The 16,763-nt window shown below is 40.8% G+C and overlaps 3 protein-coding genes across 3 annotated transcripts in view; 2 read left to right on the forward strand and 1 right to left on the reverse strand.

Moving 5' to 3' along the window:
• Nucleotides 1-16,763, forward strand: part of LOC127650479 (uncharacterized) — a 1,198,408-nt gene that overhangs the window by 326,297 nt on the left and 855,348 nt on the right. The window contains 2 exon segments of the mRNA XM_052135926.1: nucleotides 15,048-15,218; nucleotides 15,413-15,583. Of these exon segments, the coding sequence (XP_051991886.1) occupies nucleotides 15,048-15,218; nucleotides 15,413-15,583 (342 nt within the window).
• Nucleotides 1-16,763, reverse strand: part of LOC127650380 (NACHT, LRR and PYD domains-containing protein 3-like) — a 1,539,373-nt gene that overhangs the window by 55,970 nt on the left and 1,466,640 nt on the right. The window lies entirely within an intron of this gene.
• The window catches only part of LOC127650387 (protein NLRC3-like), a 132,929-nt gene that overhangs the window by 2,230 nt on the left and 113,936 nt on the right, over nucleotides 1-16,763 (forward strand). Inside the window, exon 4 of the mRNA XM_052135785.1 lies at nucleotides 88-195. Within this exon, the coding sequence (XP_051991745.1) occupies nucleotides 88-195 (108 nt within the window). The remainder of the gene's footprint in view (nucleotides 1-87; nucleotides 196-16,763) is intronic.

A 16,763-nucleotide genomic window follows, 5' to 3' on the forward strand; every position in this document is an offset into this window, starting at 1 on the left:
GATCGCTGTCTTGAAGGAAGAAATTCTGAGGAAATTGTGTTTGTGCACCTGTTTTTATAGCAGACATATTTTGCTGTTGTGTTTTAGTGTCATTCATGGAGAATCTCCTGAATCCAGCTGTGTGTCCATGAAGAGTGACCGGTCAATGGATCATCCACCTAGATTCAGTTCAGGAGCCCCTTGTGCTGATGTGAGGTGAGGACTCTCATGTTGACTGACAGTATGAACGTGTACACCACAGTCTGAGGGACCATTAGAAAGAATCCAGTGTAAAAATATAAATCTAAAAGGAAATATGCAATTATAATAAAAATAATGAGTCCTTCTACAGCTGATTGCTTTACTGTAACAGTTTCATTGGCATCTCTTCACAAGAGCTCATCTTTATACTGTACAGTAATATCATGTGAACATGACAGAGATGATCAGACATGACAAGAGATTGTTCCTCAGGTTTATCACAGGACATACAGTCTGCTGGAGATCACAATGTTACTAAAAAAGGACATGTTGACTATATGTTACAGTATGTTTCCACCTGTGCTACAGTAATCTGTGTCTGATGAAGAATATGTTGTAGGGATATGTGTTGACACTTTTTGTCTTTTGTTTGACAGTATTTCAGTAACACTTAAAAACTGAAGAAATTGTCTCGTACTACATTGAATACGACACAATAAAGAGGCTGTTTATGTTTTTAAAGGAATTCTGGTCTCTGTAAAAATATAAGATACTTAAAAACTTCCAGTGATCTTGTAATCAGTTGCAATTGCATGGGGCCCCCGGACGTCGAGAGGGCCCCCACACCGGTAGGAAAGCTCATCAAAAGCGCTTGAAGTGACATGATGTTCTGGGTACACACGTGAACACGCCGTTGTCAGCGCTCTCAGAGCGGTTCATGTTAGAAGCTGCTGGGTTCAGGTCAGCAGGACTTTGGGTTTGTAATTTATGAACAAATATTCTGAACTTCTTTCACTCACACGCTCAGATACACGTGAACGGATGAGTTAGGGGCCGTTCACACCAAACGTGTTATTGTGTGCGTCTGCTCTGTTGTTTCATTGTTTTCCAATGAACACGTGCTGGACGAACATCCTTGACTGCTGCACCGCGTCTCTGTGTTTCTTCAGTGTGACACTCAGTGACCGTGTAATGAGGCAGACGAGAATGAGGATCTAAGTGCAGCTTTTAATGAACACAAAAGATGAACACGGTAACTCAGAGTGTAAAGAAAAACCAAGAACAGGGCTTAAAACAAGACATGAATACATTCAACAACTCACAACCGGTGAGCAAACAAACAGGGCTTTAAATACACAAAGGACTAATGACAAATTAAACACAGGTGAGGACAACAGGAGACAGCTGGCAGTGATGAGGGCAGGGAATTATGGGAAGTGTAGTCCATGGGAAACATTCATTGATGGATTATAATATTAATAAACACAAACTAAATTCCAAAATGTTACTGGTGAAGTAGATTCTTGCACATCCTGTTCACAAAAAACAACAACAACTGGAAAACATCATTCATTATAATTAACTAGATTTTTATTTCATTAAACATGTTGAATGTACTTTGCTACAACGGCTTATAGGATGAATTTAAAATTATGATTTAAAATCAATTTTACGTAATTTAAGCAACTATTTTCAAAATGGGGCCCCGGGTTGGTCGGTTGCTCGGGGCCTCAGAAATCGTAATCCCGCCCCTGCTTGTAATGTCCCGTTATGTCGTGTTTTGTGTTCTGAATGATCAAATAAAACATCTCGGGTTACATGTGTAACCCTTGTTCCCTGAAAAAGGCGGAACGAGATGTTGCGCTGCTAAGCGCTACGGGGAACAGCTCTTGCTGTGAGCTGAGCTGAATAAATGTGTGGAACACGTCAATGAACATTGACCGGAATTTATAGCCTCGGCTGATGTAATCATTAGATGCACCTGAGGCCAGGCTATAAATGGATACGTCACCAGGTGTCGTCAGATACTTCTTTTTGAAGAGCAGTCCTGGGACGCCCCAGTGCGGCAAAGCAGCGCAACATCTCGTTCCGCCTTTTTCAGGGAACAAGGGTTACACATGTAACCCGAGACGTTCCCTTTACAAAAGGCTTCACTACGATGTTGCGCTGCTAAGCGCTACGGGGAATGCAATACCCATGCCGCCGCACTTGGGGCTGTCCGGACCCCTAAGGTTGTGCAGTGTACTCACAAAAACGCGAGAGGTCTCAGACATGAGCTTCAGATGTTGACTCAAGGGCATAAGAGCCCGGAGTAGCATAAACATCTAAACCATTCAATTTTGATGAATGTGTGTGGAGAGGACCAGCCTGCCGCATCACAAACTTGTTCAGGCATGAGCTGAGATGTCGACTCAAGGGCATAAGAGCCCGGAGTAGCAAAGCATCTAACCCATAAAGTCCGATGAATATGTGCGAAGAGAACCCTGTCGCAACACAAACTTGTCATAAAAACTGATGAATGTGAGCGGAGAGGGCCAGCCTGTCGCATCACAAACTTGTCCAGACATGAGCTGAGATGTCGACTCAAGGGCATAAGAGCCCGGAGTGCAGAACATCCAAACTAAAAAAGTCCAATGAATGTGTGCGGAGAGGACAACCTGCCACATCACACACTTGTTTAGGCATGGGCTGAGATGCCGACTCAAGGGCATAAGAGCCCGGAGTAGCAAAGCATCTAACCCATAAAGTTCGATGAATGTGTGCGAAGAGAACCCTATCGCAACACAAACTTGTCATAAAAACTGATGAATGTGAGCGGAGAGGGCCAGCCTGCCGCATCACAAACTTGTCCAGACATGAGCTTGAGATGTCGACTCAAGGGCATAAGAGCCCGGAGTGGCAAAACATCCAAACTATAAAAATCCAATGAATGTGTGCGGAGAGGACAACCTGCCGCATCACAAACTTGCTGCAGAGGGTGACTCAGAGAGAAGTAGAGGGGACATTGCGCAGTCTCTTGAGAGGCGAAGAGGTCCACTTCTGCTCTGTAAAATCTCTCCCAAATTTGTTGTACTACCTCGGGGTGGAGTTTCCACTCGCCCCTCGGTATGTTCTGTCTGGACAGCAAATCTGCTCCCACATTTAGGCATCCAGGGATGTAAATTGCCCTGAGTGACAGGAGCTTGCCCTGGGCCCAAAGGAGAATCCGACGTGTCAGAAATACAGCTGACAAGAACGTGGGTCTCCTTGATGATTTATGTAAGAGGCTACCGCTGTATTGTCCACCCGCACCAAGACATGGCAGCCTCAGGAGGAGGTATTTCAGGGCCAGAAATACAGCCATCAACCCGAGACAGTGACTGTGACAACCGAGCTGACGACCCTCCTATCCCCTTAAGCTGGACTGACCACTTAAGGCCGCTACCCCGCCCGTCAGGGAGGCGTCTGTCGTTAGCAGTCTGCGACAACAAGACGCACTCTAGAGTGGGACCCAAGGCAGAAAACCGGGGTCTGAACCACATAGAAAGGAACGAAGCCTGAGGCGCGTAACCCTATTTAGCCCAGGGTTTTGGCCCTTGGAAGAAATCCCTGGCTTTTGGCCACAACAAAAACGGTCTCATGAGCAGAAGGTCCAGAGGGATCACCGTGGACGCGTTCAGCCCTGAGACCTGGAAATCGTTGATACTGATAACAGAGCAACCTAGCCTGACTTTGCTCAGGGTGATCTGAATGGACTCAATCCTAGCGGGAGACAGTTGTGCCCGCATAGTGATTGAACACCATACTGATGCCCGATAGACAGTGTTCTGAGTGGGAGAGAGGACGCTTTTCTTGGCGTTGAGCCTCAACCCCAGAGAAACAGATGAGCTAAGACGATGTCCCTGTGCTGAACTGCCAGTTCCTGGAACTGCGCTAGGATCAGCCAGTCGTCTACGTAATTCAGAATGCAGATGCCCCGAGTCGCAAGGAGCCAGCCTACATCATGCATTGTGAATGTGCGAGTAAAAAGGGCTAGGCTGAGTGAAAGAACCTGACCCTGGAAGACTTCGCCCCCGGAAGTGAACCTCAGGAACTTTCCATGTTGTGGCAGAACTTCTAAATGAAGTATAGAAGTGCGTCATAAGATCGATGGTGACCAGCCAAACGAGTTGTAGGGCTTGAGACACGACCGTCTTGACAGGCATCATCTTGGACTTCTAAGCCAGACGCCACCCCTCACCCTCCATGGGAAACGGGATGTATTTAGTGTAATAACCTAACTCTCTCTCTGGAAGGGGAACACATACCATGGCCCCTTTAACCAGGAGATTGAGAGTTTTTTTTTTTTACAAAAAAAGAAATCCGGTTACTGATAGTGAAAACACGCCGTTGAAACACGGAAAGCGGCGAGAGAATTAAATCCTGACGCCCTTATAAGACCCACAGAAAAGGATATATCCGGCAGAAGTTTCCACGCTGCCAGGATCTCTGAAATGGGTATTATATTTTAACACTTCCTGTTGAGGGTTTTCGGTGTTTCGCATCCTGAATAAAATGCAGGAACAGCTAAAACACCCAATTTGATGGAAGCCTCTGCAACCCGAAACACCAAGAGGTGGCGGGAATGGAGGGGCTTCGAGGGGTACCGGGAGGGGTGAAGTGAAGCACGCGCCCGTCCCGAGGGAGCTACCCCTAATCTAGGCGCAAGACCGTCAGGGTTTTCTCTTACTAGAATTTATAGTCCTGAGGGCTGGCAAGGGTGGCGAGACTGTCCCCAATCCCTGGTAGGAGGAGCACGACTCGCCACGCTTTGCTTTTGAGCCTCCCTTCAGTCAGGACCGAGGTGGGTCTGAGGCTTGCTCGTCAAGCCCAGAACCCACACTCAGGTCGTCCAGGAGGTCAGCCTGGTATGCCTGAAAAACAGCATAGTGTGCAGAGCAGCACCAGCCTGACCTGCTGCTTGATAAGCCCTTCCCACTAAAGTGGAGGTTGTCCTACAAGGCTTTGAGGGAGAGAGGGCTTCTTCAGTGACGATGCCGAGCCCGGCGAGAGATAGCCCATAAGCGTCTCTTCGACCGGCGGCATCACTGAATACCCCGTGCCTCAGCACCCACGATAGTCGAATATAATGACGTCGAGGGTATGTGAACACGGAAGAAAATATATATATATTTTTATATATTTTTTTTATTTTATTTTTTTTAGGGGTTCTCCATGAGCGAAAAAGCTCTTCAAGGAGGTTATCAAAGAAAGGAAGGGACCCATGAGGCGTTCCTTTCTTAGACTGGAAGATAAAATCTATCCCCTAATTGGAGCGTTTGGGGTCTCTTTTTGCGTGGCCAGTCCAATCTGGCAACCGCGACGAGTAACAACATCAAGCAATTCCTCCGTAGATTTTTTATCGCGGACGGAAAGCTCGGACGCTGGGAAGAGAATAGCGATCCACCTCATGATCCGAAGAAGCGTCGGAGCGGCTCGAGATCATGTGAAGGACCAGCTGGGTTTGGGGAGAGAGTGAGAGAAGGGATCAACCCGTCTCTTGCTCCTCAGCCAAATCCATGCCACGAGCCCCACGAACGATCTTTTCAGTGAGTGCTGACTCCGGAAGCAAGCGTAGGCGAGCACGACGCACTCTGCCTGTTAAAGCAAATCGCAGTGCTCGCAACCGCCCTGCTGCAACGCCAGAGCAGCGTGCTCTTACCCCCAAACAAACAGCAAAAACTGATGTGTGCCGTCTTCAGCTATAGAGCGAGAGCAAGAAGAGGGGAACACGCACCGTTTGCTTTCAGTCATTCTCTCTTTTTTTTTTTTTTTTTTAGAAATATATATATATATATATAATATTTTCTAAACAGAAGAGAAAAATAGAACAACGTTCACTGCACAATGCCTAACTGAATCTATCTCCTAACAGAGGAAAGAAAGTTTTGACAGGGTGTGTGAAACACACAGAAACAGAATCGCTCTGAAAAAAGAGTTTCTGACGACACCTGGTGACGTATCCATTTATAGCCTGGCCTCAGGTGCATCTAATGATTACATCAGCCGAGGCTATAAATTCCGGTCAACGTTCATTGACATGTTCCACACATTTATTCAGCTCGGCTCACAGCTAAAGCTGTTCCCCGTAGTGCTTAGCAGCGCAACATCGTAGTGAAGCCTTTTGTAAAGGGAACACACGTCCTCACTGCAGCTTCAGGATTTCTCAGTTCATTAAAAATGAAAATTGTGTCATAATTCACTCACCCTCATGCAGAAGACACAAAAGCAGATGTTTTAATGAATATGGCGAGTGGTCTTGTTAATACAATGGCAGTGGAGAGTGACTCACTTTAAAACTTAAAATAAAAGTATAAATGTGTAATTTTTCACTGTAAATCTTGACGTCTGTTGTGCATTCATGAGTGCTGTGAGAGATGTTTGTTCACAGCGGCTCGAGTGTTTATGTGAGAACTTATGTTGATGTTAGTGACATTGCAAGTTCTCATGTGACATATAATATATAAGACACATCATTAAATGTGTTTTATTGCACTGGATGTTGAAATTATGTTTTCAGATTACAAAAAAAACACATGAACTAAACTCTGTTTAATTGCTGTTTTAGTGTCATTCATGGAGAATCTCCTGAACCCAGCTGTGTGTCCATGAAGAGTGACGGGTCAATGAGTCATCCACTTCACTTCAGTTCAGGAGAGTCTTTGATCAACTACAGAAACAAACAGGATGCATCAGAGTCAACTGCTGGGAAAGTGCCATTGGACTCCATTTTTGTGGTGTGTGTGTGTGTGTGTGTGTGTGTGTGTGTGTGTGTGTGTGTGTGTGTGAGCGTGTATTTATCACTTTGTGGGGACCAAATGTCCCCATAAGGATAGTAAAACCCGAAATGTTTGACCTTGTGGGGACATTTTGTCGGTCCCCATGAGGAAAACAGCTTATAAATCACACTAAATGATGTTTTTTGAAAATGTAAAAATGCAGAAAGTTTTCTGTGAGGGTTAGGTTTAGGGGTAGGGTTAGGTTTAGGGGATAGAATATAAAGTTTGTACAGTATAAAAACCATTATGTCTATGGAAAGTCCCCATAAAACATGGAAACACAACATGTGTGTGTGTGTGTGTGTGTGTGTGTGTGTTTATGTGTGTGTGTGTGTGTGTGTGTGTGTGAGAGAGAGAGCTTATAGGCAGCTTCACCCTCAACTTAATACACACACACACACACACACACACACACATGTTTGTATTCCTATCCTTATGAGGACTTTCCATAGACATAATGATTTTTATACCGTGCAAACTATAGATTCTATCCCCTAAACCTAACATAACCCCTAACCCTAATCATCACAGGAAACTTTCTGCATTTTTACATTTTCAATAAAACATTGTTTAGTATGATTTTTAAGCGATTTGAAATATGGGGACACTAGTCTATGTCCTCATAAAGCACATTTATAGCATAATAACCTTGTGATTACCAGTTTATAACTTACAAAATTGTCCTGGTTTATCACAAAAACGCACACACACACACACACACACACACACACACACACACACACACACTCACACTCACACACACACACACACACACACACACACACACACACACACACACACACACACACACACACACACACACACACACACACACACACACACACACACACACACTGATGAATTCAAGACAACTGAAGCACAAATAAAATGAGTGGTGATTCTTGTCCACTGATCCTTCAGTTCCTCTCTGTTACTGAATGAAGTTTGTTGTTTGAATGTTCACTGATTTCAGGAACTTGAGCACAAAATCATCTCTCTGATGAAGAAAGAGCTGAAGAGTATCAAGAGACTACTGATCTCAGATTCCCCAGCATGCTCTGAGAGAGAGGAGGAGGATGATGAAGGTCAGAGCAGAGTCAGAGAGGGGTTTCTGAAGATCACACTGCACGTCCTGAAGAAGATGAAGCAGACAGACCTCGCTAACACACTTCAAACCAGTAAGAGCTCGCACTCACGTCACTATTACATCACGTCTCCTTCAGAGGAAACACACAGTGTCTGGATTCACTCAATATTAGTGAAAGAAAATAAACTTCATGTCTAATGACCATTAAACATCAACATCAATTATAATTCCCATTTCTTTTCCTCTCTACATCAGAACTGATTTCTGTGCATCAACAAAAACTCAAAACAAAACTAAAAGAGAAATTCCAGAGAATTACTGAAGGAATGTCAAATCAAAGCAGCTCAACACTTGTGAATGAGATCTACACAGAGCTGTACATCACAGAGGGAGGGAGTGCAGAGATCAATAATGAACATGAGGTGAGACAGATTGAGACAGCATCCAGGAGAGCAGAGACACAGGAAACACCAATCAAATGCAATGACATCTTTAAAGCCTTACCTGGACAAGACAAAGCCATCAGAACTGTGCTGACTAAAGGAGTTGCTGGAATTGGGAAAACTGTCTCTGTGCAGAAGTTCATTGTGGACTGGACTGAAGGAAAAGCAAATCAGGATGTTCACTTCATATTTCCACTTCCTTTCAGAGAGCTCAATCTGATGAAGCACAAAAATATCAGTTTGATGGATCTTCTTCATCAGTTTTTCACAGATACAAAAGAACTGAGAGAATTGAAAACATTCCTTGATGACTACAAAGTCATTTTCATTTTTGATGGTCTGGATGAGTGTCGACTTCCTCTAGATTTCCAGAACAATGATATTTTGTGGGATGTGACAGAATCGGCCTCAGTGGATGTGCTGCTGACCAACCTCATCAAGGGGAATCTGCTTCCTTCTGCTCTGCTCTGGATCACCTCTCGACCAGCAGCAGCCAATCAGATTCCTCCTGAGTGTGTTGACCAGCTCACAGATGTACGAGGCTTCAATGACCCTCAGAAGGACAGAGTATTTCAGGAAGAGGATAAAAGATGAGCGTCTGGCCAACAGAATCATCACACACATGAAATCATCAAGAAGCCTGTACATCATGTGTCACATACCAGTCTTCTGTTGGATTTCAGCCACTGTTCTCCAGAGACTGTTGAGTGAAGCAGAGAGTGCAGAGATCCCCAAGACTCTCACTCAAATGTTCACACACTTCCTGATCTTTCAGAGCAAACTGAAGAGCCAGAAGTATGATGGGAAATGTGAGGTGGATCTTCAGCAGGCTAGAAAGAGGATTCTGTCTCTGGGAAAACTGGCTTTTCAACAGCTGGAAAAAGGGAACCTGATCTTCTATGAGGAGGACCTGAGAGAGTGTGGCATTGATGTCAGAGAAGCGTCAGTGTACTCGGGAGTTTGTACCCAAATCTTCAGAGAGGAGTTTGGACTGCACCTGGGGAAGGTGTTCAGCTTTGTGCATCTGAGCATTCAGGAGTTTCTCGCTGCTCTGTATGCTTTTCTTTCCTTTTATCAACAGAAATCAGGTCTCTTCAGTAAGTTTAGGTCATCTATGAGAGATTTCCTGAAGAGTGAAGTGGACAAGGCCTTACAGAGTGAGAACGGACACCTGGACCTTTTCATTCGATTCCTTCTGGGTCTCTCACTGAAGCCCAATCAGACAATCTTACGAGACCTACTGAAACAGACAGGAAGCAGCTCTGACAGCAAACAGGAAATAGTTGAGTACATTAAGATGAAGATCAGGGAGAATCCCTCTCCAGAGAAATCCATCAATCTGTTCCACTGTCTGAATGAACTCAATGATCATTCTCTAGTGCAGGAAGTACAAACATACGTGAACAGAAGAAATATCAATCGTCTCTCTGGAGTCCGTCTCTCTCCTGCTCAGTGGTCAGCTCTGGTGTTTGTGTTGCTGAACTCAGAAGAGGAGCTGGATCAGTTTAATCTGAGGAAATATGATCCATCACATGAATGTCTTCTGAGGCTGCTGCCGGTGATCAAAGCATCCAGAAAAGCTGAGTGAGTAATTTAGTGTTTTAATCTCACTTTATTGTAATTAAATAGCAGAGGTTAGATTTTAATGTATTTTGTTAGACTAAAAACAACCGCTTATACTATTTTGATGTTTGTTTGGTTTAACGTGTTATTTTTTAATACTTTAAACCTTCATTTTAAAACATGTTTAATGCAAAGTAAATAATCTAGTTTAAAATAACAAAAGCATGTTTTCCACTAAATAAATACAAAACGATACTTCATAATTTTATTTATGCTTCCACATACAATAATAAACATCAGTCTCATAAATAAATCATTATTTACCTGCATATATTTTTACTAAAACATTTCTTTAATGAACATGATGTGCAAAAACCCAGTTAAATATGATACAATACTGAATTATTATTGGGGGACTCAGTCAAGTTTATTTTTATAATACTGAATAATTATTACTAATATTTTAAGGATTTTAGTTGTTTTATACTTTATTAATTTATTTGTCATATTGTAGCTTCCTTTATTCCTGCAATGTTTATTTTACACAGTTTTTCTGTTTCTGTTTTGATAATCCTTTAATGGATTTTAATAAAAACTATATTAAATTATGTTATACTATAATATATAAAATTACATTAAGATGTGAATAATATAGCGATCAACATTTATTTAGATTGGTAATGAATTATTAGTTTAGACGGCTTTATGTCAAGTGTTTATCTTTGTTGACTGATTTACTGAGGTGACATTATTGTTAAATTAGAAGATTGTACAAAGAGGAAAAGAGAATTTGGTGGTAAATATTGTGTTATCATCTGTAGGTAATGTTTTCATCTAAGTGTAATCAATAGATGTTTAACTTCATGCAGCGCTGTGTGATCAGATCCAATCAGAGTTTGACTTGAAGCAGTGCATGTCGGTTAGAAATGTTGTTTGACTTAAGATGACGTCAGTGCCGCGTCATCGTGATGTATGCCATTAAAGAACCTTGTGTGTGATTCAAGAGCAGTCGGCTGGCACTGCCAATGCAGCTTCTCCAGAGTGGCTGCAAGAGCTCTGATGATGTTTCATGGGATGCATATGAATATCAAATGACACATACTACTTTTACTACTTCAGCTATGTCAGTCTGAGAAAGAAATAAGAGTAGTATGATGTATGCCATTACCAAGGTGTTTATTATAACATCTCCAGTTCCAATAAACTCTCACTAATTCATGTTTTTATAACAGTACATTATTTATCTCATATTAAAATTTGTTTATCATAGTAATATCATGTTTATTCATAAAAAAAATCGAAATTACAAAAAATATGGATTCCTTTATTGGTATCAAAATAATTAGACTTTTATTGGACTTTCTCTTGTACACACAGCAGGCACTGTATTTAGAAGAACTCAATCTTTTCAAATCTGTAATGTTTTCAGTTTTTATATGTAAATTTAAATCCTGAGTTCTGATTTCCACTTCGTCTGTAATAAACAAAGCAATCATCGTGGGATCTTCTGTGACTAATGTGGGTTCAGCACATGTCGTGAAACAGAATGTGTCCAGCTTGATGGCTCCATTTTCATCTCCCGCTACTACAAATGGTAAATCTCACAGATCGGTAAGGCAAGCTGCAGTTGAAGTTGAACACACCTAATGAATGTTATTGGGTACATCTCAATCAGCTCTCTAGTTTACTAAGCAGGGCACTGGTCAGGGAATCAGCCATTTTTACGGCTGTCCCAGTCGCAAAATCATTCCAGTGCACTGAAACATTCTCTCCCTAAAAATTCTCTAAATGCACCATAAAAACCAGAGAGCATCATTGATCACTGTGTTCACTTACCAGAAATGTTGTCATGTCTTCTGAAATCTCTCATGTCATTATAGGATGAGTGCAAGTATAAATACATGATATCAAAGTCTTATTTTCTCTTTAAAAGATTGATAGAGTAAATTGACTTCTCAGCTTAATGCCAAGTGTTTTACACGGTGATCTGAATAACAGGGCCACATTGTGAAAGAGAAGAACCTACATTTGCTGCCATTGAAAACAGCTAAACAATTGACTTTTTTTGTAGCAAGTTGTTACGTATGATGATGTCACAGTGACATAATTTTTTTGTTTACATTGTTTAAACAGTAAATTATCTAATTAGTGTCTGGATTAGGCTTTAAGAGGCCCTATTATACTTATTGGGACATTACCTTTCCATTAGTGTGTAATATAGTTGTTTGTGCATGTAAAAGTTCTGCAAAGTTACAAAGCACAAATTCCACGCCAAAGGGAGTTACTCTCTCCCACAGAAAACACTGCTCCTGAACTGCCTGAAAGACATGGTTTGCAGTCCAGTCTTTACTTCCGTGAAATAGCTAAGTCACAATGTGGCACATTTGCCTAATTCACGCCTCCGGAGTGCGCTGCTCAGGCCTACCATCCATTTAAAAATGTTATCCCCTTGCATACTTCACTCTGTCACATGGACTTGGATGTATGTCACTGCTTACGTTGTGCGAGTGTCCAATACCGTTCAGAGGACATGCAATGGGTTTAACTGGAACAACCTAAACCCTTGATTACTTGGAGCGTGTTGCAGGCTGATGTCACTTTGTGGAATTATTTTGTGATTTTTGCACCTGAGAACAATTTTTTTTCAGAGATTGTTTCAGAGGTTTATGTATAAATCATGTATGTTTAATTTTCTTTTATTAGAATGAATTGTTAGACAGGATTAATCAGGATTTGCACAAATGTAAATGTTAACATAACAATGAACACAGGCTATAACTGTGTGATAAACAGTTTAAGGTAGCGACAAATATTATGCTGTTAATATATAACTTTACTAAACTGCTTTATTGACCTAACTTCACTTCCATCATACATTAGAAGAATAGAATAGAAGAATAGAATCCTTTATTTTGGTCACACATTATAACAGTTTTTTGCATATATACAGTGAAATGTATTAGTTTTCACATATCCCAGCTAAGCTGGGGTTAGAGTGCAGGGTCAGCCATGGTACGGCACCCCTGGAGCAGATAGGGTTAAGGGCCTTGCTCAAGGAATATTTTGCAAGAATCTGGACTTGTTGGTGCTGGGGCTTGAACCCCCAAGTTGTTGTTTTGGGGAAGTTCAAATATGTTTTTGGGAATATTTTGCAGGAATCTTAACCCAAGTGCAGGATTTCTAAACAAAGAGCTTTTATGAAAAAACAAAACAAAATACAAACCAAAAACTCTCACAGTAAAATTAATAGAACCAATTTGAAACTAAGAAAATAAGCAAGACACCAACAGGAGAAACAGAATAGGAATGACTGACTAACCAAACTCACAAAACGATCTAACAGACACAAGAAGGTAGAAGGCACAGCATGTAGAGGAAGAGCACATGAGGAACAGGTGATGACAAACAACACAACAAGGATCAGATGAGGAGGTGTGGCAAGGTGTAATGAGGAGGCAGAGTAAGGAGAGCACATGACTGACACAAACACAAACAAATACATGTGCTCAAAACAAATACACACATGGACCAAAACAGAGAGAACTCCAGAACAAAACAAGTTGGGCAGTCCAGAGTGGGTCTTGACAGTAGAAGAGCTTCAAAAAATTGGCAAACGACTATGAGCAATCAAACATAGTGGCCATATATTTTTTATTTGTACCCAACAGCTGTACTGAGAAGCCTTCATTAAAACTTATAGATTAACAAACTGTTATCTTGTAATTTCTCTCAGTCTGATGGGCTGCAATCTGACAGAGAAAAGTTGTTCAGCACTGGCCTCGGTTCTCAGCTCAAACTCCTCAAGTCTGAGAGAGCTGGTCCTCAGTAAAAATGACCTGCAGGATTCAGGAGTGAAGCTGCTCTCTGATGCACTGAAGAGTCATCACTGTATACTGGAAATACTGAGGTTTGTGTTTGCAGATTCATTAGTACATTGGAATATACAATATGAATATATTGTGGTTCATAGCTGTGACAATGAAACAATAAATGGCTCAGTGACTGTCACAACCCTTCATATCAAACTGTAGAGCATTCACTCTGTTATTACCATTTGTTTTATAAAACTGCTTTTTATCATTGTTTCTTTATTTGTTTTAGTTTTGCAGCTTGTAGATTCACTGATCAGTCCTGTGAAAGTTTGTCTTCAGTTCTACAATCATCAAAATCCTTGAGAGAGCTGGACCTGAGTAACAATGACCTGCAGGATTCAGGAGTGAAGCTGCTCTCTGATGCACTGAAGAGTCCTCACTGTACACTGGAAACACTGAGGTTTGTGTTTGCAGATTCATTAGTACATTGGAATATACGATATGAATATATTGTGGTTCATAGCTGTGACAATGAAACAATAAATGGCTCAGTGACTGTCACAACCCTTCATATCAAACTGTAGAGCATTCACTCTGTTATTACCATTTGTTTTATAAAACTGCTTTTTATCATTGTTTAATTATTTGTTTTAGATTTGCAGATTGTAGATTCACTGATCAGTGCTGTGAAAGTTTGTCTTCAGTTCTACAATCATTAAAATCCCTGAGAGAGCTGGACCTGAGTAACAATGAACTGCAGGATTCAGGAGTGAAGCTTCTCTCTGATGCACTGAATAGTCCTCACTGTACACTGGAAATACTGAGGTTTGTGTTTGCAGATTCATTAGTGCATTGGAATATACGATATGAATAAATTGTGGTTCATAGCTGTGACAATGAAACAATAAATGGCTCAGTGACTATCACAACCCTTCATATCAAACTGTAGAGCATTCACTCTGTTATTACCATTTGTTTTATAAAACTGCTTTTTATCATTCTTTCTTTATTTGTTTTAGATTTGCAGCTTGTAGATTCACTGATCAATGCTGTGAAAGTTTGTCTTCAGTTCTACAATCATCAAAATCCCTGAGAGAGCTGGACCTGAGTAACAATGAACTGCAGGATTCAGGAGTGAAGCTTCTCTCTGATGCACTGAATAGTCCTCACTGTACACTGGAAATACTGAGGTTTGTGTTTGCAGATTCATTAGTGCATTGGAATATACGATATGAATAAATTGTGGTTCATAGCTGTGACAATGAAACAATAAATGGCTCAGTGACTGTCACAACCATTCATATCAAACTGTAGAGGATTCACTCTGTTATTACCATTTGTTTTATAAAACTGCTTTTTATCATTGTTTCTTTATTTGTTTTAGATTTGCAGCTTGTAGATTCACTGGTCAGTGCTGTGAAAGTTTGTCTTCAGTTCTACAATCATCAAAATCCCTGAGAGAGCTGGATCTGAGTAACAATGACCTGCAGGATTCAGGAGTGAAGCTGCTCTCTGATGCACTGAAGAGTCCTCACTGTACACTGGAAATACTGAGGTTTGTGTTTGCAGATTCATTAGTACATTGGAATATACGATATGAATATATTGTGGTTCATAGCTGTGACAATGAAACAATAAATGGCTCAGTGACTGTCACAACCCTTCATATCAAACTGTAGAGGATTCACTCTGTTATTACCATTTGTTTTATAAAACTGCTTTTTATCATTGTTTCTTTATTTGTTTTAGATTTGCAGATTGTAGATTCACTGGTCAGTGCTGTGAAAGTTTGTCTTCAGTTCTACAATCATCAAAATCCCTGAGAGAGCTGGACCTGAGTAACAATGACCTGCAGGATTCAGGAGTGAAGCTGCTCTCTGATGCACTGAAGAGTCCTCACTGTACACTGGAAATACTGAGGTTTGTGTTTGCAGATTCATTAGTACATTGGAATATACAATATGAATATATTGTGGTACATAGCTGTGGTTACTGTGTACCAGTGGTTGACCGATATGGGGTTTTTAATGGCCGATATTGATATCCAGAGAGCAGGGTTCAATAGACCGATACAAGGCTGACATATCACAAGATGGCACGTAACAACAAAACAAACCGTGACTAGTCGTTTACATGTCTCATACGCTTCACGTACAGTTAGGTGATTTTCGTCGCCAAACGGGGAAATTTATCGGCCAACGCCGATAATTAAATATGTCAGAATATCATCCGATTTATCGGCCTTGGCGATGTATCGGTCGCCCACTACTGTGTACTTGTGGATGGGCTCCCTCTGCTGAGTCTGTTTCCTCTCAAGTGAATCAAGTTATTCTGATTGTGACATCACAGTTTAAAATTATCACAACATTAATTTATGTCCAGCTCTTTAGAAAACTCAGTAACACTTTAGAATAAGGTTCCTTTGTTAATGAATAACTACACAGTAACAAATGAGTAACACAATATTAACAATCTAGTAACTACTATTAACTAACAAGAAGCTCTGATTAATGAATTAGTAAGTAATAGCACACAGATGAAAGTGGTAGTTCACTATTAACTAATGAATAACTACTATTTTTTAATGCTTCCCAGGAACTACTGAAAAAGTTTCATAATTCATGCAAAACTAATCAATAACTAATGCAGGACAAATGACTAGCACTACATTAACATTTTAACTGCTACTGTAAACGAATACACAACGTTGTTTACATTATCAATATGTAATAGCATAGCAGAATTATGATTTGGGAAAGCTGTCAATAATTAGCTTATGCTGTCTCCTAGAGAACTATTTATCAACTGAATAATTTTAAAGAAATGTATTTTTAAATGCAGTTATCAGGACCTTTCTTGTCCTGTGTGCTAGTCATTTGTCCTGCATTAGTTATTGATTAGCTTTGCATGAATTATGAAACTTTTTCAGTAGTTCTCTGGGAAGCATTAAGAAATAGTAGTTATTCATTAGTTAATAGTGAACTACCACTTTCATCTGTGTGCTATTACTTACTAATTCATTAATCAGAGCTTCTTGTTAGTTAATAGTATTTACTATATTGTTAATATTGTGTTACTCATTTGTTCCTGTGTAGTTGTT

Source organism: Xyrauchen texanus, chromosome 10, assembly GCF_025860055.1.
Source record: "Xyrauchen texanus isolate HMW12.3.18 chromosome 10, RBS_HiC_50CHRs, whole genome shotgun sequence".
NCBI lineage: Eukaryota > Metazoa > Chordata > Actinopteri > Cypriniformes > Catostomidae > Xyrauchen > Xyrauchen texanus.